This window comes from Desmodus rotundus, chromosome 5, assembly GCF_022682495.2.
Source record: "Desmodus rotundus isolate HL8 chromosome 5, HLdesRot8A.1, whole genome shotgun sequence".
In the NCBI taxonomy this organism is placed as follows: Eukaryota; Metazoa; Chordata; class Mammalia; order Chiroptera; family Phyllostomidae; genus Desmodus; species Desmodus rotundus.
The window spans coordinates 362,749-389,358 of record NC_071391.1 but is presented as its reverse complement, the minus strand read 5'-3'; the positions used below and the strand labels follow the sequence as shown (position 1 = coordinate 389,358).

Genomic DNA, 26,610 nt, shown 5'->3' with positions numbered 1-26,610 from the left:
CCCATCCCTCCCTCGTCTGGGCCACCTCACAGCCTCACAGAACTCAGTCCTGGCCCTGGCTGCTGTCACAGCCGGCCATGGGTCCCTCAAGCAGAAATGTGGGTGGGGACATGTCGTCCTGGGGAACCCAGAGCAAACATGTCAACCCCAGGTCTGAAACACAAGGCCGCACAGGCTGCATGACGAGAACCCACCCCAGCACCATGGGTGCCCCCTGCTCCCACGACATCCCAATAGCCCCCTGTGACACTGGGCACGCCCTGCTCCTCCAAGCTGCCCCCGTGCTGTTTGGTGTCCCAGGTGTCCTCAGCTTTCAGAGCCTGGGTGGGTTTCAGAGCCCACCTCCCCACTGCGGGCAGCTGGCAGCCTTCCCCAGTGGCCACACATCCTCAGGACACCAAGGGCTCCTCCTCCCCCCAGCTGGCTTCCACAAAGCAGGGGCTCAGGGTGGAAGAGACACAGTTTCTCTTGGGGATCTGTCTCATCCTCCACCTTCCATGCCCCAGTCTCTCTTCTAAGGGAACCGACTCTGGACTTGATGGGTGGAGGATTGGGTGCTGGAGGGGACGTGGGGAAGATGAGTTCTGGGGTCAGGAAGAGAGAAGGGGAGCAGCAGAGCTGGGGCAGTGGGGAGTGTTCCTGTGCCATCCCCATCCCTGCCCTGTCCCCCTGTGGCGGGGTGTCAGTTGAACCCCATCTTATAGGCAAAACCTTCTCCACAGGTGAGAGCAGGTGAAAGTGAAGGGACTAGGGGAGGGGTGTGCCCCTCCGCCCCGGGCTGCTGGCTCCTCCCCACTGGCACCAGCCGGTTGGAGGGACCAACCGGGGAGCAGGCAGGCGGGCGGGTGGGCGGGGAGGAGGGAGGTGAGTCCCTCGCGGAAGTCAGGTACCGCCCGGTGATACTGCCGTACCGCCCGGTGGGAGAGGCCTCTGCTAGCCGGACTCTGGGACACCGCGGGGCCGCCAACATGCTGGTGAGTCAGTGCTGCGTGAGGCCCACACCGGCGACCCCTCCAGCCAGCCCCTTCAGCCCCATCTGGAAAGTCCCCGCTAGGTTCCTGGAGCCTGGCAGAGGAACCTAGAGTCCTGGGCAGGGGCCTGGCTTTCCATCTTTGAGGCGGGACAGAGGAGGAGAGCAGCCCGGGGTCTGGCGACTCCAGGGTGGGGGTCTCAGTGAGTGGGGGCTCGAGCTGGACAGGCAAGTCCGCCCCCAGTCCCTGAGTCAGGGCGAGAACCCTCAGACTGAGCAGCTTTGCCCTGCAGCTGGGACCAAGGAGGCAGGGCGGGGTTGGGGGTTGTTGGCCTCCAAGGTGGGCTGACGTTGGGTTGGGGAGGCCCAGGGTAGCCAGCTGGGCCCTCTCTGCTCCCTGGGGGTCCTGCCTCAGGCAGAGTGGAAGCCTGCTGAGGGCTACTGGATTCTGATTTGGGGTTCAAAGCGGGAGGCTGTGAGGGGCCCTGGGAAGGTGGGCAGGAGGACAGCCTGGGGAAACAGCCTCTCTTCCTTGGAACCAGGAAGAGGTCGCAGGGCAGGGCCAGCACCTGGGTGGCCGGGAGGAGACCCACGCGAGGTGGAGAGCGAAACCAACCTCCCACTGGGCCACCCAGGGCCCTCCCAGGTGTGGGCCAAGAGGTGGCCTTCAGCTCCACCTCTGCCATGGCTGGGTGGGGGGTGGCTCCTTGGCCCTTCCAGAGCCAGCCCTGGCATCTGGCATCCCTCAGCCGGACCCCAAGGCCCCAGCTGGCCCTTTCCTCTCATTCTGGTCAAGTGGTCAAGTCAGGTGGGTCCATGCTGGGGCGGAGGAGAGGCTTGGGGCTGGCTTAGGGTCGGTGGGGAGGCCGCGCCTGGCTTGGCTGAGGTGAGAGCAACCACCTTCGAAGAACAGATGCAGATGCAGACAGCCAGACCCTGCCCCCAGCCAGGTGTGAGCATGTTCTTCCCCTGCTCACGTTCCTCCCCCCGCTCCCTGTTGCCCCCCACGGAAGGAAGTCCAAGCCCCCAGGTCCCTGCACAGTCCTCGGTGGTGTGCCTTCCGCCAGCCCCCAGCCTTACCTTCTTGCTCTTTATGCTTCTGAAGTGCTCAGGACCGAGTCCCCAGCGGGGAGTGACTACCAAGCCTCAGCAGCACTGAGGACCAGGCCGCTAGAAGTGTGACTTCCAAGTCCTCGGAGGTGCTGAGGGCTGAGTCCCCGGGCACTGGTAGCACCTGCTCCTCAGGGCCTGTCCACACACCTTTCCCTCTCTCAGGAGCTGCTCCCATTTTTTCGCCTCCTGCCAACCTTTTGCCCCAAGGCCAAGCTCCAGGCCACCCAGCCTGCTCTCCAGACCCCAGTGTCCACTTACACTGCCCTCAAGGGCTGCACTCAGGGCCAGCTACTTCATCCGTGAGGGTCTGGGGGGGTGGATGGCCAGCTCAGAGGAAGGAACCCACAGATGACTTGCAGATGGAGAGCTGGAGGGGTGGTGGGAGGGGCCACAACCTGCTGCAGGAGCTGAGCAGGGGGAGCCAGGTGGGGCGTTGGTGCAGGAACGGTGGTCGGAGGGCAGCGGGCTGAGCCAGCCAGGGTGGCGTACACCTTGGTGGGGGCAGGCATGTCCCCTCGCTGAACGGTGACACTGCACTGTGCTTTTGAGGCTGAGCTAGGAGGGCCCGGGGTGAGATGTGACCTCGGGAACAGCGAGGGGGACCCACAGGTGTCCGTGTGCAGCTGGGGTGGTGTCACAGGCGTGCGCTCCGTATGTGGGTCAGGCTGGGTGGTGGTGGCTGCTGCACAGTCGTGTCCCCGGTCCCGCCAGCGACCTGGAGCCAGGCTGGAAGGAGCGGACAGAGGGCACTTTGTCAGCTGCGACTCTCGGCTGTGGGGAGGGAGGGCCTCCCAGAGCTTCAGAGTCTCAGGAAGCTGGTGGGTGAGCCCGTAGGGGTGGGGCGGGAAGGGATGTAAAGACCCTTGGGGACGGACCGTGGAGCCGGGTGTCCAGAGTCCACGAAGCGGATGCTGGTGGCACACAGGTCCCCGTCCTGTCTGGTCGAGACCTGACTGCTCCCTGAGACAGCGGTGCCTCAGCCCTGCTCCTTCCTGAGTTCTCATCAGTGAAAGGCAGGCTTCTCCTCTGGCCCAAGACCGCGGAGCAATTTCAGGTCCTGCAAGCCACACCTGAGTGCAGGTGTCTGCGGGCCACTGGTGGGCGGGCAGGGAGCGCCAGGAGCCAAGGGGAGAGGGGGACCAGGCAGGGAGAGAGCTGATGCTGGAGGAAAGGGGGACAGAGGGCCAGGGTGGGCCCCGTGGCCCACAGGGGTGGCAGGCCCAGTGCCCGGGCGGACATTAGCCCTGTCTCTGCGGGACCACAGCATCTGATGCCATAGTGCCTGCGGATTAGTGGCTTCCTGGCTCCTGTGGCCAAGCACAGCACATAAACAATTTTTTAAAAGATTTTATTTATTTTTAGAGAGAGGGGAGGGAGGAAGGGAGGGAGAAAGAGAGGGAGAGAAACATCGCCTCCCACCTGCCCCCAACCAGGGACCCAGCCCGCAACCCAGGCACGTGCCCTGACCAGGAATTGAACCAGAGCCCCTTCAGTTCACAGGCCAGAGCTCAATCCACTGAGCCACACTGGCCAGGGCAACAATTTTTAATAGTACAATTATGTCCCATGGTAACAGGCGGGGCATACCCACACCAAAAGGGGTCATGTGTATCTGAAATGTGACGGGTAGTCCTGGAGGGCGGACTGGCTGGAGCAGTCCAGTCAGGCTTCCTGGAAGAGGCATGCTTGAGCTTGGCAGGAATGTGGTTGGAGAAGGGGCAGGCTAGCAGGCGGGGGAACAGCAGGACCAAAGTGTGGGTCGTGGGCGACTGGAGCAGGGTATGAGGGCTGTGAGCTGGAAGAGGGGCCGGCAACCCCCAGGGGCAGGAGGCCCAGGCAGAAGTCCAGGGCTGTGGCAGAGCAGGAGGTGCCCAGACCTGCCAGCAGTTGGCCTGAGGCAGGCTCTCCTGTGGACACAGCCCCCAGGTTGCCCCCCGAACCCTCCACTGGGGATGCAGCGGGTGCCTGTCCCTCTGAGGTCCTTTGCATCCTTGGGCCACAGGCTGGGGTCCCAATTACACATACTCCCAGTGTGCTCGGGCGGTGCTGGGGGGACAGGATGCTTGGTGTGTGGCATAAAGCCCCCGGGGTGGGGGGCTGACGCATCAGGGGCAAGGCGGGAGGAGGTGGCTGATCTCACCTGAGGGCACCCGGTGTTGGGTGTCTCCTGGCTCTCAGCTCCAAAGCCAGGGTCCTCTCCCTGCACATCGGCCCAGGGCCCCCTCAAGTGACCTGCTCTGAGTCTGCCTTGCCCCCACCCTTCAGCCACCTGGCCCCCCCAGCAGAGCGGCCCTGGGCCACCTTGTCTCTGCCCTCACAGCCTGCCTGCTGGCGTAAATGGGCCCCCAGCTGCCCCGCCCCGACTCCTGCTCTCCCTCCCGCAGATTCAGCACTGCGGTCGGTGTTAAAAGAGCAACAGCCCCGGCTGGTGTGGCTCTGTGGAGTGAGCACCGGCCTGCGAACCAAGGGGTCACTGGTTTGATTCCCGGTCTGGGGCACATGCCTGGGTTGCGGGCCAGGTCCCAGTGGGGGGCACACGGGAGGCAGCCACACCCTGATGTTTCTCTCCCATTCTTTCTTCCTCTCTAAAAGTGAGTAGATAAAATCTTTTCTAAAAAGAGTAATACAGAGCGGGGCACCCTCTGCCCTCCACCCCGCTTCCCCAGAAGTCTTGCCCATCGCCTGGGGCACTGGTCAAAACGAGGAGCCCACCACGGCCGCCTGGACGTCACCAGCTTCCCCACGGGGTCCTTTCCTGTCCCAGTCAGTGCAGGACCCCGCATGGTATTTGGCCGCCTCCCGTCTGGAACGGTCCCTCTGTCCCTCCTTGTCCTCAGCTCAGCTCTGCAGAGAGCCCCTATGACAGGAGACAGGACTACTGGTTTTAGGGAGGGGAAGGCACATTATCGCAGCACATCCCCTCAGGGTCCCTCACATCTAAGTGACATCACTGCCCTTGACCATGATGGCCTGGGGGTGGGTGTCTTTCCGGTTGGACACCACGGGGGAGGATGAAGCTGCACTCCAGGCATCGGCCCGCACAGCGAGGCAGGAGACTCAGGGCGGGGGCGGGGCGGGCACCCAGCCACTTCCTCCTAAGGTGCTGCCCACTGACGGCAGCGTCTGTGTGTCTGTCCTGGATGCCCCCGCAGGTCCTCCTCAGAGTTAGTTTCACCGATCAAGGTGCCATGTCAGGTTTGTCCCCAACGCCCCGTGTGAGGCCGCAGCCCCTTCACGTTTCGGGTCGTGTGACCTGCCTCCATGTGGGGACAGCAGGGCGTCTCCACCCCTTCACTCGCCGGTGGGAATGCAGGTTATTTCCACCGTCCGCTGTGACGTTTGCCCCTGTGCGAGCCCTGTCTGTGTCTCCAGGCAGGGTCAGGCCAGGCCGTGGGAGACCAACTGCTTTCCAAATTCACGCAGCCGAGTGTGCTCCAGGGCACCACGGCGGTTCTGTTGGCTCTGGTGCTGTCAGCCCCTTACAATGTCTGTGACCGAATGGGTAAAAGGTGGCGCCTCCTGCTCACCTGACCTGCGTTTCCTGGTCTTCCCGTGTACCTGGCATACCTGCATCTTCACCTGTGGGTGCTCCTCGTCTGTGAAATCCCTGTTTGCATCTTTGGGCTGTTTTTTCTCCGGATTTCAGGGGCTCCTGGTCTCTATGTCCAAACAAACCTCTGTCCCCGCCCCAGGGTGAAGAGCACGTCCACATCCTGATGAGGACCGACGGGGACAGGGTACCGCTGATGGAGATCAGCCCTTCCGAGGTGAGTCTCTGCTCGAACCCTCCTGGGCTCGGCCCCTCCCATGCTCCTGTGCCCAGCCCAGCCCTGGCCCATATCTCCCTCCTGCAGACCAACCAGCCGGACTACATCCTTGTGGCCGATTACCGCACCCAGAAAAACCCCAGGACGGTCCACAAGCAGCGGCAGTTCCTGGAGGACCTGAAAGGAAAGGGCTTCCAATACAAGGTGGGCCGGCACAGCGGGCAGGAGTCATGGGTGCCGGGTGGGTCCTGGGGAGGGGTCTGGAGAGGCTGCCCATGGTCTTGGGCCTGGGGTAAAGGGGCCAGGTCAGTGGCTGTGGATGGAGGGTGGGAGGGTTTCCAGGTAGAACAGAGTCCCGCACGGCCATGCCCAGGTGAAGAAGGACCAGGAGAAGGTGTTCTTTGCGATCAAAGCCAAGAGCAAGATCTTCAGCCTGTACCGCACACTCCTCATGGAGCCCGAGGGTCCAGCGTCCGAAGTGGAGCCAACCTGGCCGACGCACATCCCAGCCACCACCAGGTGAAGGGCCGTCCCAGCGCCGGGCCAGGAGGGTCCCTGCCCACCACAAGCGTTCCTGGTCCGGGCAGGAGGGGCTCCCAGGGATGGCCTCCAGGCTCTGTGCCTCAGTTTCCACCCCTGTGAAAAGGGGCGATGACAGTTCTCACCTTTTGGTGTGTTCTGGAAGTGACGTGGGACTTGCAGGGTGGGCAGGATTCGGAGAGGCTCTGAGCAAGACCCTCACAGGCATCCCCCCTGGCTTTGAACCCAGACGCGGTCCCCACCTCTCCACTCTAGACCCGTTGGCCCTCCCCAGCCATCCGCCCCCACCTCCCAGGAACCCACCTCCTCCTCTCTCTCCCAGCACCTGCTCCTCCCCCTGATCCTTTAGCCTTGCAAGCTAGTCCACCTGCCTTCCCCACATCCCTCCTCTGTCACCTGCCTGGCTCATCCCAGGCCCTCCTGAGCTCAGTGGAGCACTGTCGGTGGAAACCGGCAAAGGACCCTCCCAGCAAGTGCACATCCATGGCCACTGACCTGGCCCCTTCACCCCAGGCCCAAGACCATGAGGCCACAGAGGGGGCTGCTGGGGACCCAGGGGAGCGGTCTCAGGGAGGAGCAAGGGGAGGACAAGGAGGAGAGGCAGCTTGGTGGGGCCTGGGAGGAGCCGCGGGGGTGAGTGCCCTGGGATGTCCAGGGGACCACGTCTCATAGGAGGATGCTCAGGAAGAGTGTGGCTGTGCAGTGAGATGCTCGGTTCTGCCACTTCCCGGCTGTGTGGCCCTAGGAAAATTACTCAACTTCTCTGAGCCTTAGTCCCCACATAGGCAAAACAGTTCCCTGGGACATACAGAGGATTCATGTGCGCACGCACGCACACACACACACACACAGAGTGCCCTGGCTGGTGTGGCTCAGAGGACTGCAAGGCAAAGGGTTGCTGGTTCGATTCCCAGTCAGGGCACATGCCTGGGCTGCAGACCAGGTCCCCAGTGGGGGGTGCAAGAGAGGCAACTACACACTGATGTTTCTCTCCCTCTCTTTCTTCCTCCTTTCCCTTCCTCTCTAAAAATAAATAAGTAAAATCTTTAAATAAAAGAGAGAAAAGAAGATCCACGTTCCTAAGGGCATAGGGTGTGCTCTGGATGTGCGGAGGCTCCAGGCATGTGACTGGCAGTGATTGGAGAGGCCAGGCTTCTGGGGCCCTGGGAGGAGAGGGACCACTCCTGAGGGGGCTCTGTCCTGGAGCCACGGGGTGGCTGCACCTGGGAGGATCCAAGGAGGTCAAGGGTGGGCTCCTAGATGAGCCCTGGGTCTGGGCTCCCCGGTCTGGAGGTGAGGCAGGTAGGCTGGGGCCTCTGCCAGCAGGTACGGGGCTCCGTACCTGGCCAGAGAGGGGGCGGAGCCCACTGAGGTACACGGGGCCATCCTGAACCAGCTCTTGTGTTCCAGAATCCGAATTGTCAACTTCATCCTGAACAGCAAGACGGCAGCTGGTGGTGAGGACGGGGTGGGCAGGTGGCCCGGGCAGTGGCCCGCCAGGGGCGTTGAGGTGGGGAGAAGGTGGCAGGGTCCTCCCCTGCCTCGCTCCCCTGGGACCTGAGACTCTCTGTGGCCTTAGACACGTTCCGGGACTTGATGGAGGACGGGGTCTTCGAGACCAGGTTTCCCTTGCACCAGGTAAGAGGTAGGGTGGCAGGGAGAGGGCCTGCCCTGGGGGCGGGACTGGAGGCAGGAGCTCTCACTATGGGTCACCTGTGCCCAGGGGGAGGAAGAGCTGGAGAAGAAATGGGCCCGGTGGAGAAACATGTTCCGCAAGCAGCCCATTGATGATATCAGGTAACACTGACCCCAGCAAATCACCTATGTCCCCCTCACAGAAACACCTGTGTGCCACCGTGACCCACCTGTGCCCCTCACAAACACACCTGTGTACCCACAGACACACCTATACCTACAGCAAACGTGTCTGTGCGCCCCACTTAAGCTGTCAATCCACTCTTCTCGCCCCCCCCATGGTATGCCCCACCCGGCCATTGGCTCGCACCATTCCCCTTCCCCGTCCCCCCGCCCCGTGGGGTGGCCCTGAGAAGGGGCATCTGTGCCCGCAGGTACTACTTCGGTGAAAAGGTGGCCCTGTACTTCGCCTGGCTGGGCTGGTACACCTACATGCTGGTGCCGGCCGCGGTGGTCGGCCTCATCATCTTCCTCAGCGGCTTCTCCCTGTTCAACGCCAGCCAGATCAGGTGGGAGGGGCGGGGGCGTGAAGGCGGTGAGGCTGAGGATGGGCTGGACAGGGCAGGGGGCGGGGCCAGGGATGGGTGGAGTGGGTAAGCGGGGGGGGGGGGGGGGGCGGGCAGGGGTGGAGCCTGGCTGCGTTAGGAGGGGCGGGGCCAGGGGCGGGGCGGAGCGTTAGGGAAGAGCCTACCAGCCGGTCCCTGCATTCCCAGCAAGGAGATCTGTGAAGCCCACCAAATCTTCATGTGCCCGCGCGGCGACTACCGCCGCAGGTACCAGCGCCTCTCGGACACCTGCACCTTTGCTAAGGTTTGCCGCCGTGGGGGTCACGCCAGGCCCGCTAGCCCTACGGGAGGACTGTCCAGGCTTATTCCGGCCCTTGCAAAGTTGGGTGTCATTGGGTGGGGAGGTGGGGGGGGAGGGCATGGCCAGCCCCACGTGTCCCTCTCTCCAGCTCACCCACCTCTTTGACAACGAGGGCACTGTGGTGTTTGCCATCTTCATGGCTCTGTGGGGTGAGTTGCCGTGGGCACCTGTGGGGGCCAGCCTCAGCTCCAGGACCACTCCTGCCCCCAGCACCCTGGCCGCCAACCCCGGGACACACCTGACACCCCTCCCCACTCCCGCTGCAGCCACAGTGTTCCTGGAGCTCTGGAAGCGGCATCGGGCCCGCGTGGTCCTCCACTGGGACCTGTACGGGTGGGACGAGGACCAGGTGAGAGGGGCCAGGGGACCCAGGCAGGGGCTGTCTCTTCCCAGGGCCCTGTGTGGGCCACACATGGTTCTGCCAAGCCTGACGCACGCGTCCCCACGTCTGAGGCGCATGTCCCGTGTCTGAGGCGCGTCTGGTGCCCTCCCCAGGAAGAAGTGGCGCTGGAGCTCATTAACTGCCGTGACTACAAGCTCCAGACGCACCAGCACTCCTACTGGAGGAGCACCATCATCCTGCTCCTGTCCCTGTTCATGGTACTCTCGGGGAGCCCGTGGCGGGCTGTGCACCGGGCGGGTGGCCGCCCTCCGAGCCCACCGTCCTGGCCACCGTCCGCAGATCGGCATCATGATCGGCATGGCCCACGTCCTGGTGGTCTACCGCGTCCTGGCCTCCGACCTCTTCAGCAACTCCGCCTTGCCCTTCCTGGAAGATCAGGTGACCACTGCCGTGGTGGTGACTGGCGCCCTGGTGCACTATGCAACCATCCTCATCATGACCAAGGTGGGTGGGCAGGGCCGGGAGGGCAGAGGGGCTCTTCCCAAGGCCCGGAGCGAGCCCTCTGGTCTCCCTTCCTGCAGGTCAACAAGTTTGTGGCCCTGAAGCTTTGTGACTTTGGTGAGAGCAGGGACCCCAAGCCCCTCCCTGGCTTCTGGGGATACTTGGGGAGTGGACGTGGGGAGGGGCAGGCCCTTCCTGTGGTCTCCATTCCCTCTCCTACCAGAGGGCAGGTGCTCCCACCTGGGAGACAGGTGAGGAGGGTTCAGGTGTCCTTGAGTGTCAGAACCTGGACTGGCTGGGAGTGGGACTGTCATGGGGCAAGGGACAGGTGAGGATAGCCCTCGTGTCTTTCCAGAGAAGCCCAGGACCTTCTCGGAGAGAGAGAGCAAGTTCACTGTCAAGTTCTTCGCCCTGCAGTTCTTTGCGCACTTCTCCTCGCTGGTCTACATCGCCTTCATCCTGGGCAGGTGAGGGCCGCTCTCTGCCTGCTTCCCTCAAAAAGGGGAACGCCTGCGCCTTTTAATTTTAAAAGTGATTCACACTCAGAACAAGAGGAGATGGGTTACAGACGTGTGTGGAGGAAGCCCACCGTGACCCGAACCGCTGGGGCTTCCCCTGGGCGCCGCCTCGCCGTCCGTGGGTCTGAGCAAACTGTCACACACTCACATGCTCACCTGTGCTGTGAACAAGTGCCGCTCCCGACACCGCACGTGTGCTGGGGGCCGCGCCGGGGGCCGCACGGGGGAGGGGGGCTCGGTTCGCTGTGCACTGTGAGCGTTCTCTGTGGGGTGCTGGCACCCGCTTCCCTGCGGGGGTGGGTACGCGTGTGACTTACTCCCCGTGTTGGGCTTTTCACGTAAAGCTGTGCTGGGCTGCGGGGTAACACAAGGGCGCACTTCCCCCCACCTTCCTCTCTAGCGCAGCGCGTGTTTTTGCTTCGATCAATCCACCCTCTTTGTCTTTTCTGGAGAAAATCACTGCCCCATTTGTTCTGCGTTTGATTAACTTCGTAGAGCACACACACACGGGCAGTCGACCCCACTCTGTCTCCCAGAGCTTTGAAAAGCCCCCACCTCTCCGGCATGTCCAAAGACGCCAGGGACGTCATCTGGCGTCTGCCCCCTCCCCTCGGGGCTCTGTGAGCCCCTTCCATCCGCGGAGGACCCCAGGTTCCCGTGGCCTCCTGGGGAGGGCGGGTGGGAATCAGATGTTCTTTGCTCATGGGGGCCTCTAAGTGGCCACCCCTCCCTGGGGCTGGAAGTGCTTGTTTGTGGCTCCCTCCTACCGGTCCCTGCTTTGGCAGTTGTGCCTGAGCCTCTTCTCCTGTCCCCAGGGTTCTGGATGTTTCTGCTGCATCTGGCAGGTCTTTCTCACTTGCTTCAGTAATCCACCCCTGCCCCCCCGGCTGGCTTACGTCTCCGCCTGTCCCCACTGCCACGAACAGGCTGCCACGCTTCTTTCCCAGAGCCTTCCCACGGCGACATCCCTCCCCTGCTTCTCCCTCCTCAGTCCCGCTTGCTCCCTCCCAGCTGCTGGCGTTCCCTCTTGGCCGGAGGACCCCTTCTTATGACTTTAGCAAGGCCCATGCTCCCATCTCCAGCCCAGACCTCTCCCTGGCACCAGGCTGACAGGCCTTTCCATGTGGGTGTCCTGCAGGCACCCAGTCTTCCCACATCCGCAGGCTCATCCCCAGCCTCCCTCTGCCATGGGCTCAGCAAGAACCCTGGTCCCCCAGACGACTCTTCCCCTCGAGGCCCTGCGGGCCCCTCCACCTTGCCTGGCCGCCCCATGCCTGCGTCCGCTGTCTCTCAGGAAGGCGGCTCTGGACAGGGATGGCGCCTGTGCTCTGCTGAGCTCTGGGGACACGAGCAGGCCCACCGCGTCGGCTCACTGGGCAGGACCTCGCGGGCCTCAGTCCCGAGGGGTTTTGAGTGTCTTGGATCTGTCACCTCTGCTTCCTCCTCTGCAAATCCTTTTTGGAAAGTTAATCTTCTGAAGCGGCCACCTAAGTTTTGCATTTTTCCTCCTGTTTTTGTTCCAGCTTCTGGGAGTTTTTCTCACTTTGTTTTCCAGCCCTGCAACTGGATGTCTCACTTCTGCTCATGTCCCAAATTCAAGGTGCTCCTTCTGGCCTCTGCTCCAGCCACCAGCCTCTCCTGTCTGGGAGCGGGGCCTCTCTCTCCCACTCTGCCACTGGTTCTGTCCCTTCTGAGTCTCTCTTATGCTTAAAAAAAATTTTTTTAATGTATTTATTTTTAGAGCAGGGAAGGGAGGGAGAGAAACATCAATGTGTGGTTGCCTTTCACACACCCCCTACTGGGGACCTGGCCTGCAACCCTGGTATTTGCCCTGACCGGGAATCAAACCAGCGACCCTGTGGTTTGCAGGCTGGCGCTCAATCCACTGAGCCACATAAGCCAGGGTGGCTTTTCATTTCTTAAGGTGCCTTTTAAAAAAGATATTAGTGACCGTCTTTTTTGACTGTCCTAAATTGTTTCCTAGGTAAGAATTTCACAAACATTACTTCTCCGAGAGGCGGCCAGGGGAACTGGGGAGCACACTGCGCCGTCTCCAAGCTGTAGGGCAAGAGCCGCGGGTAGTGTGGTGGGATTTGTCTGCAAGGCCACAGCTTGTGCACCGGGCCGGTGGCAGCCCTCACCGCTCCCTGTGCTTGGGGACTGGTCTGCTGACCCACTGGGTGTCAGGGTTCCTTCCGGCAGCCTCAGGGATCAACAAGCACCACCTCAGACAATGTGTCCGGGGACCGTCACCAACCCAGGAGAACTCGGGCCCCGCCTGGCCCCACAGGGTCTCCGAGCAAACGTCAGCTGGTCAACGCCACGACGAACAGGCTCGCAGTAGGCCGCGCCCTTAGGGACAGGGTGTCTGCGGCCATTGTGACCGCAGGCGTCCGATAGGTGACATGACCTTGCTTGGCCTTGTACCCCAGCCTGCAGCTTTATCGGCGGGTGGGGTGGGTGTGTGGCCGTGCAGCGCAGAGGGCCGGCAGTCTTGGCAGCGGCACACCCCGAGCACGGACCGCTTCCCCTCCGTCGCTCCTGGGGGCCTGTAGCGCCCCCTGTGGGTCGCCTGACGGCTGTGGCTGGACTGCTTCCCACATACTCACTCTTTTTTCCCCTTTACTCTTTTTTTACTCTCTTTTTCTTTCTTCTCACATCCGCACGGATACTTAGTGACCGTTGCAGTTCCTTCCCCACACGTTGCTCCTCCTGTCCGAGCACCTCGGCCAAGTGATTCTCTTTTACTCGATTCCAGCGGTTTCTTAAATCGCCGCATGGTTCACCTTGCTCCACATTCAACCCTCTCTCTGCTGCCCCGCTCTCTGCTTCCCCCTGCGGCTTCCGATTCTGATGGCTTTTCATTCCCTGCACGCCCGTCATGTCAGGCAGACCACCCTCTCGCTCTCACACCGCCTGTGGCACCTCCCCCGGGAGCCCAGCACCCTGCCGGCACCGGGCGGTGCCCCTGGGCTGGGACTGTCATCTCTGGGGTTCCCATGCTCTCTTCCTCTTGGTCTTGGCGTTTGTTTGCCGAAGGAAGCGAGTGTGAGCAGCTTTCCAAGTCCCCGTGAGCCTGGAGATGCCCTGACAGCACCCGCCCCTCCCACGTGTCCCCCACGACCAGGGCTGGGAGACGCAGGGTTTTCCTTCCAGAACGGGAGAAGACACTGTGCCACTGTCTTCGAACGCGCAAAATGGGTGCCGAGTCTGACTGTGGCTCCGTGCTAGTGGACAGTGCTCTTCTCCTCCTGGAAGTTTAGGGTGTCCTCTTCAAACTGGGGGGCAGTTAGAGCCGCTCTTCTCCTCGTGAGGGTCAGCTGCTGGGGCCTTCCTAACGCTGACCCTAACCCTAACCCTAACCCTAACCCTAACCCATCTGGTCTGGCTCTCCACATTGTATGTCTAATTCTTCCCTTGGGTTAGAACATTCTTTTCCCTCTGCTCTGTCTTTGCGGGACTCTTGTCCTCCTGGGTTTTTTATCGTTTCTCTCACACGTCCCATCGGTCCTTGGAGTCAACACCAGGGGAGATTTCCTTCACTTTTTGTTCCTTTTCAATTACAGCTGACTTCTCCTTCACCTTGTCTTTTTGCCTTTCTGTGTGTTTTAACAATCTTCATTTCCCAGAGTTCTTGTTCCCTGTTTTGCTTGTCGCACGCGTCTCTTGTTTTATAGATGCCACGTGTCCTTGAGGATGTCAGTGGTTTTCCCCTGTGAGTTCTCCGCATTCCCAGTGGTCTGCTGCCTCCGCCCGTCCACCTGTGTCTTCCGCACAGCTGCTCCCCAGCGGCTGCAGGGGCGCGGCTCCCCCTTCAGGGTGAAGGGCTGACTCGCTTCTTCCTGACAGACAAACGGTCTTTTTAGGAACTCCCACCCACTGCGCAGCTGCACGACAGCGGTGCTGGGCAGGGACTCTCGTAGCCTCCTTTTGCCGATGAGGTGACCCTGTTCCAGAGAGGTTAAAAAACTATCTCTGGGTCACACAGTCGGTAGGTGGACCGCCCGGTTCTTCCCACACTCCGCCTCCTTGTGACTGGGGTCTCCCGGAAGCGGGGTGAAAGCGTATCCAGTCGCCCACGTTATTCCAAAGGCAACGCTTCTTTTATTACGCCGTGGTTTTTGTCCATGTGGTTCTTCATGGTGTCCTTCTTTCAAGGTGTCCTCAAAAAGCCACCCCCCACCCCGATTAAAAGCGCGTTCAGCTGTGATTTCCATGAGATGTGCAGTTTCAGTGTTGGAAACCCCTCGTCTTCGGGGCGTGAGGAGTTCGTGGGGCTGCAGGGCACAGGAGGGAAGCCTGCCTCCTTGTTTCCAAATGTCCAGGCCCTGGCTGTGGCTTACTGGGTTCTGCTTTTTTAAAATTACTTGTGACGTCATGTTGAGTGTTTGGGGCTTCACTGCCAGGTGGGCCAGCGTTCCTTACTCTTCTGCCTTGCTTTTTCTTTTTTTTATGTTTAATTACACGGGTTTTTATTCTAGGTGAACTTCAGAATCATTTTGACGAACTACACCAACATTCTGTGGGATTTAGTTTCAGGCCGCGGGAAGCTTCACACTGTTTTAGGGGGAACCGACATGGGTTCATGTTCTCCGCTGCCGTCACGCGTGATCCCTGCTGAGCGGCTTTAACCAACAGGAGTTTATTAGCGCAGAGTCCTGCAGACCAGGCGCCCAAGTGGGCTTCTGGGGCTCCTGTCAAGATTCTGCAGGGCCGATTCTGTCTGGAAGCCCTGGGGGGGGGGGCGCCTCTTCTGCTGCCTTCAGCCTCCAGAGGCCGCCTGAATGCCTGGGCCCCGGGCCCTCCCTCCTCCACCTGCAAAGCCAGGGGCTTTGGGCACACCCCGCTGGTCCTGGAGAAAGCTGCCCCTTTTTAAGGTCAGCCGATAGCAACCTTGATGCCGTCCTCTGAGTCAGAGAACGGTCACAGGCTCCGGGGATGAGGACGTGGTGGGGCGTCCTCAACCCGGGGTTCCGACCGGAGAGCAGGTTTTTGTTAACGTTCTCAAGTAGTTTTACAGTCTTCTCCACATGGGGCCCACAGATGGACTCTCTCTGTCCTTACGAGACAACCTCGGCTGGTGTCTGCGGCAGCTGCCTCCGGCTCCGGCTCCGGCTCTGGCTCCGGCTCCCGCAGGCGTGGTGGCGGCCGGGGGGCACCTGAGCGCCTGGCAGTCGATTCCTCCAGCCTTTGCGCCGGTTTACCTTGGCTTTCCGGGGACATAACCACATTTCCTGAAAGAATGATTTTTTTCTTTGTAACTTTATAACCATTGTAAACTTTGTAACTTTATACTATCCCCGAACTGTGTCAAATAATAGCTGTCTCGAGCTGCAGCAGGGGTGTCCGCAGAGCCTGATCTTCGGGAGACACGGTTCTCACTTACTGTCATGTTGGGGAAAGCATGAGATTTGAACACAGAGTAACCCTGTGTGCAGTTTCCAAGCAGGGGGCTGAGGCACCTCCTAACAGGCCTTGTCTACAGCATGTGACCGCAGAGCTTTCTCCTCTGCACACGTGTGCATGCGTGTGGCCCGTGGGGGTGTGGGTCTCGGCTCACCTGCAGGGTGGGCAGGCTCCTTTTCCTCCTCCCCACTGTTCCCACACCCACTCGGTCCTCCTGCCCCACCCCAACTCGGCTGGAGGCAAGCTGCAGCGCTCAGCTTCGCTGTCTTCCTAGGATCAACGGCCACCCTGGCAAGTCCCTGCGCCTGGCGGGCCTGTGGAAGCTGGAGGAGGTCAGTCTGTCCTGGGTGCCCTGCCGCCCTTCCCCCAAGCTGCCCCTCCTGGGCCTGACCGCCATCCCCGCATGCCCGCAGTGCCACCTCAGCGGCTGCATGATGGACCTGTTCGTGCAGATGGCCGTCATCATGGGTCTGAAGCAGACGCTCAGCAACTGCATGGAGTACCTGGGCCCGTGAGGAACCCCCTGACCGCCCCGCCCCGCCTCCCAGAGCCGGCCGCCCCCAGGGGGCCCTCCACCCCGGCCGTCCCCTACCTGGTTCCTGTCACCCCCAGATGGCTGACTCTAAAGTATCGCTCCGTGCGGGGCCGCGAGTCCGAAGACCCCGAGCTGAGGGGCTGGCAGCGCAACTACCGCCTGAACCGGGTGAACACCTTCAGCCTGTTCGACGAGTTCATGGAGATGAGTGCGTGGGTGGGGGCGGGGTGGGCTGTGGGGAGGAGCGGGGAAGGGGCCCCCCACCCCCACCCCCAGCTCAGGGTGACCCCGCCCCCCCGCAGTGATCCAGTACGGCTTCACCACCATCTTCGTGGCCGCCTTCCCGCTCGCCCCGCTGCTCGCCTTCTTCAGCAACGTCGTGGAGATCCGCCTGGACGCCATTAAGATGGTCCGGCTGCAGCGGCGCCTGGTGCCACGCAAGGCCAAGGACATCGGTCAGGGGGCCCTCGGGACTGCTGTGCAGAGGGGGCGGCCGGCCTGGGGGCAGGGGCGGCAAGGGGCGCTGCGCCCAAGCTAATCCCCCTGCCCTCACAGACACTCCCCCAGGTCTTCCTGGGTTGGAAAAGATGGGGGTTGGGCGGGGGCTGGGGGGGCTGAGGTCCCTTCCAGAAGAGGCACAGCTGGGGCCCAGCATACACTTTGCAGGCCCCTCCCACCTGCGGGGGGATCTGGCTGAAAGGCCTGCAGCCCCCTTTGGGGCCCAGGCAGAGAAGCTGAGCTTTGAGAACAGGGTGCGGAGGGATGGAGGGGCCCAGCAGCCTGGGCGGAGACTGAGGGCAGGTGTCCTCCGCCACCCAGACTGCCCTCATTGAGACGGGCAGGTGTCCGGGATGAGCAGAGAGCAAGGGGGTCTGCACCGGGTCTCCTCTTCAGTGGCCTGGCCCTCCAGCGGGGATGGGGTGCCCTTCGCCGAGGCATGACGAGGCCCTGGGACCCTCGGGGGCACGGGCAGGCGGAGGTGGTGTGGGCTGCACCCGCGCTTCTGGGTTGAGGAACCAGACAGCCTCACCCCACTACTGTGGCCCAGGGACCTGGCTGCAGGTGCTGGAGACTATCGGTGTGCTGGCGGTCATCGCCAACGGGATGGTCATCGCCTTCACCTCCGAGTTCATCCCCCGAGTGGTGTACAAGTACCGCTACGGCCCCTGCCAACGGGACACCTCCCCTGCAGTCGAGTAAGGGGCGCTGCCACACAGCCCCCCGGGGAGCCTCAGACTGTCCAGAGACCCCCGTGGAAACCTGGCCCAACCACAGCCCAGCAAAGGGTGGCTGGGAAAGGGTGCGGGGCTGCCAGTAATGGCCCCCACGCTGACCTGGAGACCCTGGGCTGAGGCCTGGAGTGCTCACTGGGCCCCCAGTGTTGGGGGGGGGGGCACAACCAGCTGTGTCCTGACCAGGCCCTGAACACCTGCCTCCCAAAGTCAGAGCCTGGGTAGCTTGCTCCGGCACTAGAGGGCAGGGCAGTGTCCTCGTCCAGCTCTTCCAGCCTTCAAGGGGTCCCCCAGCCTGTGGAGGTGGCTGGCGGCATCCCCAAGCCCCTTCAACACCCCCAGTGGCCCCTCTCCCACACAGGGGGATGGAGGAGGGGGTCTGTGCTGTGTCCCACCCTGACTGATGGCCCACCAGACGGGAATTAGCTCCAGGGAAGCACCCCAGAGGCCTGAAAGGGCCGCACCTGCAGACCCATCCTCCCCCCCTCAGCTGCCTCACTGGTTACGTCAACCACAGCCTATCTGTGTTCCGCACCACCGACTTTGAGAACCCAGTCATGACGGAAGGCTCCGAGAACATCACCGAGTGCAGGTTTGGAGCCCCCCCCCCCCGCCCCCTGAATGCCCTCTGAACTCCTGACCCCTGACCTTAGGTCCTTCCCTGCCCCAGGTACCGGGACTACCGCAACGCTCAGGACTACAACTTGTCGGAACAGTTCTGGTTCCTTCTGGCCATCCGCCTGGCCTTCCTCATCCTCTTTGAGGTGTGCTGGCACTGGGGGGCCTCCTCCCTGGGCCCTAGTCCCATCTGCTCGACCTCCCCACTCAGTCCCTGCCCTGTCCCCCAGCATGTGGCCTTGTGCATCAAGCTCGTGGCTGCCTGGTTTGTGCCTGATGTCCCTCAGTCGGTGAAGAACAAGGTTCTGGAAGAAAAGTACCGGATGCTTCGGGAGAAGATGTGGTATGGGGGGCCGAGGCGGCGGTGTGAGCCGGGCCTGGGTCCTGGGACCCCCCCCAACTCCGTTCCTACCTCCAGCCCCAGTGCCAAGAGCACTGACGTGTAGGGTCCCTGAGGCGTGTGCTGGGCGAGAGGAGAGGGACTCAGAGCCGCCGCCGCCACCCCTGCCCCTGGCTGGGGGGTGGGGGCTGCAAGAAGGCTCATGTACATGTGCGTGCATATGGAGGGGGGTCCCGGGAAGCCTGTGTGGGGGCATCCCAGATGCCTGTGTATATGGAGGGTACTGGGAGGCTTGTGTTGTGTCTGGGGCATCAGTGAGCAGCACCCTCATCTGTCCCTTCTGCTAGGGCTCAGGCTTGCACAACCCTGACCTGAACTCTGGGGGACCACCCATACAATGGGGGGCGGGGGCTGCTCCTCATGCAGTCGCAACCTCCCAACACAGGAAAACCGGCCTTTCCTGGGCCTCCCTCTGACTTCTGGGCCCTGTCCTGCCCCGTCCGCATCCTGGGTGGTCACCTCTGCCCCGCCCCCATGCAGCAGAACTTTTGGTAATAAAATAAAACCTCTTTGTGTCGACTTTTGGGCCTCTGGTGGGTTGTGTCCTCTCTTGGGGCTAGATGGGAAACTGAGGCCCAGATGGGGAAAGGTCTGAATGTGGTAGCCTCCTGGTCTTCCACCTGCTGGTTCCCATGGGCTTCCCCGTGAGGGGCACCTTACCGAGGCCCTACTGCCCCTGCACCTGGGGTTTCGGGGCTGGAGACACAGCAGGCTTCCTGGAGGAAGGAGAAGAGCTGGGGAGAGGAGTAGAACCACAAAAGGTGCCCCTGGGGATGGAGGGATCTCCAAGGATTCCCTCCTGGGCTCCAAGACTCTCAGGGCTGGTTGGTGTGCTTTGGCTTCTGCCGTAGGCCTGGCCTGGAGCTCCCGACTCGGGAGCTGAGCCGCCTGACTGGCTTCAGCGCCGGCCTTGGGCACAAAGCGGGACACTTGGGTCCGCCCTTGGCCCTGGGTGTTGGGCGGGGCTGCACCTGTTGTGGCCGCTGGGGCTGTCGCTGCTGCGCACCTGCCCCAGGTAAGCCGCCCCGCCCCCGCGGTCGCTGGCACGGCCCGCGTCCTAGCAGCGGATGAGTAGCAGTCACGGTTCAGAGCCACGGGGGTGAGTGGAGGTCGCCGAGTCCCAGAAGTGAGGGCCAGGCCTGGTGCTTGGGAGGCCGGGGGCTGCTTGCCCCGAGGAGCGTCTGCGCGGGCGCGGTCCCGCAGGAAGTAGCTCGGAGCCGGCCTGGCTGCCCGCGTTGCCCGGAAGCCCGAGCCGGTCCGCTTACCCGCCTCTCGGGCCTCCCAGCGGCTCCGGACGCGAGCAGCGGCTTTCTCCTGACCTTTGCGCAGGAGAGGGAGGGGGAGCGCGGGATGCGCTGGGACACCCACCAACGCCCCAATCCCAGATCCTAGACCAGAGGCCTCCCAGGGCTGTGGGAACGACCCGAGAAAAGTGCCGGGGCCGTGGCGCGCCGGTCGCCAGGCAGAGCTGCCACCGGCGGCGCGCTCCCGCCGTCCGTGCGCGCCCCCGGCCGTCTGAGCGGTGCCCCTGGACGGTGGGGGTATTAAGTCCTGCCCACCCCAGGGAGGGCGGATCGCGGGGTGTGGGCCGTGTGGCGGGAGAGCTGGGCATCGTGGGCTGAGAGGGCAGGACGGAGCCCCTGGGCCTGCGAGGCCGCAGCTTCCTACGCACGTTCCTTCATTCAGGAGAGATGCCCCGGGGTCGCAGCACCGCGCAAGGCGCAGAGTGGCCGCGCGTTCCGGTTGAGGCAGAGACGCTAGGAAGCTGTGGGGTGCTGAGCCGCAAAGCCAGCGGCGGGGTGGGGGCCAGGCCGTTCCCGAAGCTGGGGCAGCAGCCCCACGGCGCTGGCCTGAGGGCGAAGGAGCCCGGGCTTTCCAAGAACCGCGGGTGTAGGGCCGAAGGTGCTGGGTGGCGCCGCGGGCAGGCTTGGATTCATAAATGCTGTTGAGAGAGACAGAGCCTGCGGCCATGTGCGTAGTTTTTCTGCTCCCCTGGGAGGCGAGGGTGGACGTTAGCAGAGGAGGGGTCATCTAGGCGCGGCTGGGAGCTGGTGGCACAGATGGGGACACTCTAGAAGAGGCTTTAAGAGGCAGCAAGGCTGGTGGGGGCCGGTTGGAAAGCTCTCCGCTTCCTGCCTGGGCTCCTGGGCCAGTTGCTGGAGGGCCACCGTGGGATTGGCAGGGCTGGGGCCAGATATAGGGTGCTGCAAAGCTAATGCTGTATCAAGGGTGCCCCGCTGCTGGCCCCCTGTGGGTGAGGGGTGGTCACGGGCCCCTTTCTACGGACATCAGTACCAGCCACCTGTTGGCTGGACCTCCGAGTCCTAGGTCAGTTTGGGGGAGGAGTCAGGGGTGACACCTGGAAAAGCTGGCTGCCCCAGGCCTGGGCTCAGAGCTGGGAGCCTTTACGGAGGCCCCCTGTTTGCTTCCTTTCCTGAAAAGGGGGTACTGTCCTCACATGCCAGCCTGAAACCAAGGTCCACACTGATGCCACAGCCCACTTGTAACTGCTCCCCATTTGGGGACTACACCTCGGAGGTGGTCCGGGAGGGGACCAACGAGCCCTGATCAAGGCCCTATTATTGGCAGGAGTTTCCACAGGACCCTCCCCCTGCCCCGAGGTCAGAGATTAGAGACACATGAGCCTGCTCACTTTGGGGGGGGCGGGTGGAGAGGACATGGAGATTCCCCTGCTTCCCTGATGTGGCATCATGGGGGGTCTCCAGGAAGCAGGCCACCCTGCCCAGCTGGCCCTCCTCCTGTGTGTACAGGGCAGCCCCGACTGGGGGGTCTCCTTGCCGGAGCCCCTCGCTTTGCCCTGGGCCCCAGCCTCTGCAACCTCCCCCACACCTCAGGTCTGGCGTCAGGAAGTGCAGCCGCTGGTGGGCTGGGGCGGGCCCAGAGGAAGGAGCCCTTGACTCAGAGCTACAGGAAGAGCCGGGGCAGGCGGAGCTGGGGAGCTGGCGGGGACAGGCGGGGCTGTGAGAACCACGACTGCCCGCCTGCCTGGAGGGGTGGGTGCCGGGGTGGGGTTTCGGTTCAGGAGAGGATGTGACCGTGAGGCCAGGAAGCTACGGAAAAGTCCCAATCAAACACACGAACAAAGCCAGGTCCTCACCCCATTTGGCCACCGGTCCAGGGCGGCCTCGGGGCTTCGGGCTGGGCCAGGGGCCCAGCTGGGCAGAATTTGCTCCCGAGCACAGGGCAATGACCTCTATGACTGCATCCCCTGCCGGAGAAAAGAGCCGGAACCAGGTGACTTGGTGCCCTCCCACGGCGGCCTGCTGCTCCGTGTGGGCCTGAACCCCCCCCTCTCCTGCCTTCCCAGCCCGAGGCCCGTCCCCGCGTCAGGCCTGGCTGAGGGGAGGCCGCAGCATGTGTGGCAAGCGTGCCTGTGACAGTGAGGGATGACAGCAGGTGGGTGTGTGGCTCCTGGCGTGTGTGGGGCTGTGCCCCTGCAGGAGCCGTGCTGTGCGTGCCCGCTGTGTGGACCGGAGTGCTGAGGTGTGGGGTTCAATGCAGGCATGTGTGGGGAGGGGCTGTGTGCGCAGGGGTGGGTGTGCCACACAGACTGCAGGGGAGGGGTGTGTGGGGGAGGCTGTGAAGGACAGGCCACCCCCTGGCCCCGTGAGGGCGCCCAGTCTCCCACCTTGGCCATCACGGTGGCCCTGGGACAGGTGAAGGTCCACCCGGGGCCCCTCCCTGGCCTTGTGTGACGGGCTCTGAGCAACGCTGTTCTGGTGTCGGGGGCTCCGCTGGCATCCAAGAGGCAGACGTTCCATGTTTGTGGCCAAAGTTACATGTTAACTCATCCTGTTCTTGTTTAACTCGCTCTCTGGGGATGGCGGCAGCCTCTGACCCATCCTGGCGCCCTGACTGATTCGCCGAGAAGACGGAGAGGGCGTCCTGCCCAGCCCTCGGGGTCCAGTCTGCTCAGCTGAGGAGCCCCCTCAGCCAGGGGTGGCACTGAGCCCGACCCGCCCAAGGAGGGCCGGTCAGACCATGGCAGGTAGACGGGTCGGGAGGGGTGGGTACGAGCCCCACTCTCACCTCCTGCACCTCACTGGCTCCCGGCTGCCATGTGGCCTGAGCTCCGCTCACCCTCCTCCAGGCTGGTGGGGGTGGGCGCAGTCGGGGGGGCAGGGAGATCAGGGCTGCCTTCTCTGACTCCTGCTAGTGCTCCTCAGCCGGGCTTGAAGATGAGAAAGTTCTGGTCTCAGGGAGGTGGGAAGGCTTGCCTGTGGTCAGCACAGGGGCCTGGTAGCCAGGCTCCTGTCCCAGGTGGGAGGTGCCTACGCTCACTGCAGCTCCCCCAGGAGGGGGCAGGGCTGAGGCTGCAGTGCCTGGCCCTTTACCTGGGGCTCTTGTGCTGGGTGGATGAGCAGCCAGATGCTAGGCCCTGTCTTCCATGGGACCCAGGGACAGACATGGTGTGGCCACCAAGCAACACATGCCTCTGGCCAGCCTGTTTTTCCTGCCTACAGACCATCTGCGGGGAGTGGGAGCCAGGTGGCCTGAGCACAGCTAACCTGCTGGGTCACCTTTCCACAGATGTCTGCAGCAGGCCCCCCGACTTCCTCTCCCCTTCTGGAGACCAGGCCCTGGCGTCGGCCCTGGGCAGTGTGGTCACTCTGAACTGCACGGCCTGGGTGGTCTCTTCGCCCCACTGTCCTCTGCCCTCAGTCCAGTGGCTGAAAGATGGGCTGCCGCTGGGCAACGGGAGCCGCCATGGCCTTCACGAGGATTCCCGGTAGGAGACCCCCCGGATCTCTCCCCCAGATCTATGTGCACGGCAGGTGGCCTCTCTGACCCACACCCTGGTCTGTACCCACCTGCACATGGGCTGGGGAGTGACTTCCCAGACATGACATGGGCAGAATGCTGCTCTGGACCCAGACTGAGAGTCAGTGACCACAGGGACAGGTGGCCCTTGCAGTCTCTGTACACTACCGTCCAGGGCCATGGGTGCCAGCAGTGTCCTGAGGCCTGAATGAGGTGTGGACCATTGGCCTGAGCCTGGGACCTGAGGGCCCGGGGACCCAGACGCAGACCCAGGATTAGGGCAACTGTCACCAAACAGACCCACACCCTCTGCAGGTTCTGCCACCGCTCTTAGCATATGGCCCAAGGGCTGCCCAGGAAGCCCAAGCTGCAGCCTCTCAGGGTGAATCCCAGGCAGGTAGGGCTCTGGGGTGTCCACTGATGCTCTTGGGCCCCAGGTGAGAGAGTGGGGCCTCGTCTGCCCAGGGTCAAGGCCAACTCGTCCAAGCTGCTTGTATCCAGTGTCCTGGGGGTCAACCTGACCAGTGCTGAGGACTACGGGGTCTTTACCTGCTCCGTCTGGAATGTCAGCTCCTCCTCCTTTACTCTCTGGAGAGCTGGTGAGGGGGATACAGGGGGGTAGGTAGGAGGGGGCCGAGGAGCCTGGGGGCTGGACGGGGCTGGATGAGGGCTGCATGAGGGCTGCCGCAGCTCAGGCTGCAGCTCTGTCCCCAGGCCCTGCAGGCCACCTGGCAGCTGTGTTGGCCTCGCTGCTGGTCCTGCTGGCCCTGCTTCTGGTGGCGCTGCTCTATGTGAAGTGCAGGCTCAACGTGCAGCTCTGGTACCAAGATAACTACGGGGAGGTGGAGATGAACGGTATGTGGGTGGGAGGCCTGGTGGGATCAGCCACAAGGCCTCCCAACGCTCCCTCCGAGTAGGGGTTGCCCTGGGCAACTGGAGGGGCTCTGGGGATGGGGGATAAGGACGCAGCAGCGCTGCAGGGCTCCTGTGAGCATACATTCCAGGAGAGAGGGACGCATGCAACCCGGAGGGCAGAGGGCCTGGGTCGGCACAAGGTGGCGAAGCGGCCAGTCTGCTGTTTCTAGGGCCCCCTTAAGAATCCTGTATTGCGGAGGAGTCGTGGGCAGGGTCTGCGTCTGGGGTGCGGGCCTGGGTGCAGAGCGCGTGTGGGGAAAGGGTGAAGGGGCCTTAAGGGATGACACCTGAAGTGGCGGCCGGGCTTGCGAAGTGCTGCACTGACCCGCCGCCGTCTGCAGACGGGAAGCTCTACGACGCCTACGTCTCCTACAGCGACAGCCCCGAGGATCGAAAGTTCGTGAACTTCATCCTGAAGCCGCAGCTGGAGCGGCATCGGGGCTACAAGCTGTTCCTGGACGACCGCGACCTCCTGCCCCGGGCAGGTACTGCGGCACTCGATTCCAAGGCCCCGCCCCCGCACTGGGCCCCCGCCCGCGGGCGTTCTCGCCTAGGCCCCGCCCCTCCTAGGTCCCAGGCCCCGCCCCCTCGGCCCTGGCCTCGCGCTCGTTGGGCCCCACCCTCTCTCGCCTTGGACCCTGACCCCCGGGCGCCGGCTTACTGGCTTTTCGCAGAGCCCTCCGCGGACCTCCTGGTGAACCTAAGCCGCTGCCGGCGCCTCATCGTGGTGCTGTCGGACGCCTTCCTGGGGCGGGCCTGGTGCAGCCACAGTTTCCGGTGGGTGTCGCGCTGGGCTGGCGGGGAGGGGCCCAACCGCGACCTGCTGACGGTCCCGCCCCCGCAGGGAGGGCCTGTGCCGGCTGCTGGAGCTCACGCGCAGACCCATCTTCATCACCTTCGAGGGCCAGCGGCGCAACCCCGAGCATCCTGCGCTGCTCCTGCTGCGCCAGCACCGCCACCTGGTGACTCTGCTGCGCTGGAGGCCCGGCTCCGTGGTGCGGAGGGTGGTGCGGGCTCCAGGGTGGGTGGGATTCCGTGGCGCTCTGCCAGAGCAGCCTCCTTTGAGACTCCAGGAGCCAGTGCAGTCGCTTCCTGGTGTGTTGTTTGTTTGGGGCCAGGGCTTTAGCGTGTGCCTCCCCCACGTGTTCACACACTCTCAGTGTCCCACCTTGGCCCCCAGACGCCTTCCTCTGACTTTTGGAAAGAGCTACAGTTGGCGCTGCCGCGGAAGGTGCAGTACCGAACGAGGGAGGGAGACCCACAGACCCGGCTGCAGGATGACAAGGACCCCATGCTGATTGTTCGAGGCCATGTTTCCGAGGGTCGGACCCTGGACCCAGAGCTGGACCTCGACCCCGAGGGGGACCTGGGTATGTGCAGCCAGCCCCACCCCTGACCCTGAGAAACGCTGCCTGGGATGGAAAGGGGTTTCACAGCCCCGAGGAGCTCTGAAAGGGGTTCAGGTGGCAGGGACTCCTTCCTGCAGGCTGTGGACGGGCTTGGCATGCCCAGAACCCCTCACCATGAGGTCCAGCACAGCTGCTTCCCCAGAGGTGCTTGGGCCTTAGGCGTGCCCAGAGCCTCTGGGTCCTCAAACATTACCTCCCAGCAGGGTGAGCAGGGAGGGAGATCAGCGTCAGGCCTGGTGGTGTCCCATCCACAGGTGTCCGAGGCCCTGTCTTTGGGGAGCCACCAGCTCCACCGCATGCAAGTGGGGTCTCACCGGGAGAGGCCCGGGGCAGCGAGGTGGACGTCTCTGACCTTGGCTCCCGCAACTACAGCGCCCGCACGGACTTCTACTGCCTGGTGTCTGAGGAGGACATGTAGCTGGCCCCTCACCTCCGATGGCACCACAGAATGCCAGGGACAGCTGGGAGTGGGACCGTGAGCTCTGCCTGCCTGTGGCCCTGGGACTCTGGGGCCTGTCCTTGTGCCAGAAAAATAAAGTCTGTTTGGACCCTGCTGGGGCCTCATCCTGACCTCTTCTGGGGCAGGAAGGGGATGCACAGTGTCCTGGGCCGGGCACCCCTCACTTCCATCTCAGGCTCCTCAGCGCTGTCGGCCGCTCCCTTGTTTCATGCTGATGGCCACTCCGTCACCACATCTGGGTGTCTGACTCCATGCTAAGCCAGCTCAGGCAGGTCCCTGGCCTCCTTGGGCCCCTCTGCCATGCAGGGGGGCAGTGTGGCTGTCCCCAGCCCCCTCTGACCTAGACAGATGCTGGGGAGTCAGCCCCCTTCGAGACTCCAGGTTCTGAGCTTTGCAAAGGAAGCCCTTTCTTGTGAAAAGATCAGTGGGAGCTTTGCAGCCAAGGGGCCTGGCTCAGTGCGAGGGTGGAGGGGCCCCAGAACCTGCTGGGTCCCGAGCCTCAGATGGACTGCAGGACAGTCCCTGGTCAGGCACTCCCG

At 63.1% G+C, this 26,610-nt stretch overlaps 2 protein-coding genes across 5 annotated transcripts; both read left to right on the top strand.

The window, feature by feature from the left end:
- Positions 1-882: 882 nt before the first annotated feature.
- Positions 883-19,080, top strand: ANO9 (anoctamin 9). The gene is made up of 23 exons (XM_053924858.2): positions 883-974; positions 5,776-5,850; positions 5,938-6,054; positions 6,224-6,369; positions 7,801-7,847; positions 7,970-8,028; positions 8,114-8,187; positions 8,460-8,594; positions 8,799-8,895; positions 9,041-9,101; positions 9,219-9,301; positions 9,448-9,552; positions 9,635-9,799; positions 9,877-9,913; positions 10,152-10,263; positions 15,995-16,052; positions 16,134-16,231; positions 16,333-16,463; positions 16,558-16,710; positions 17,304-17,451; positions 17,978-18,079; positions 18,158-18,251; positions 18,336-19,080. Exons 1-23 carry the CDS (start codon positions 969-971, stop codon positions 18,549-18,551), a joined length of 2,319 nt encoding a protein of 772 aa, XP_053780833.1. The 5' UTR covers positions 883-968; the 3' UTR covers positions 18,552-19,080.
- A 351-nt stretch (positions 19,081-19,431) lies between these two features.
- Positions 19,432-26,164, top strand: SIGIRR (single Ig and TIR domain containing). 4 transcript variants are annotated; one of them, XM_053924862.1, is made up of 10 exons: positions 19,432-19,520; positions 22,357-22,514; positions 23,057-23,255; positions 23,753-23,886; positions 24,002-24,142; positions 24,544-24,687; positions 24,877-24,979; positions 25,047-25,197; positions 25,383-25,572; positions 25,866-26,164. In XM_053924862.1, exons 2-10 carry the CDS (start codon positions 22,508-22,510, stop codon positions 26,027-26,029), a joined length of 1,233 nt encoding a protein of 410 aa, XP_053780837.1. In that variant the 5' UTR covers positions 19,432-19,520; positions 22,357-22,507; the 3' UTR covers positions 26,030-26,164. The 4 variants fall into 4 exon arrangements, with proteins under 4 accessions (XP_053780837.1, XP_053780835.1, XP_053780836.1 ...); XM_053924860.1 differs by having other exon boundaries at positions 19,466-19,604; XM_053924861.1 differs by lacking the exon at positions 19,432-19,520 and adding an exon at positions 21,621-21,760.
- Positions 26,165-26,610: the final 446 nt, after the last annotated feature.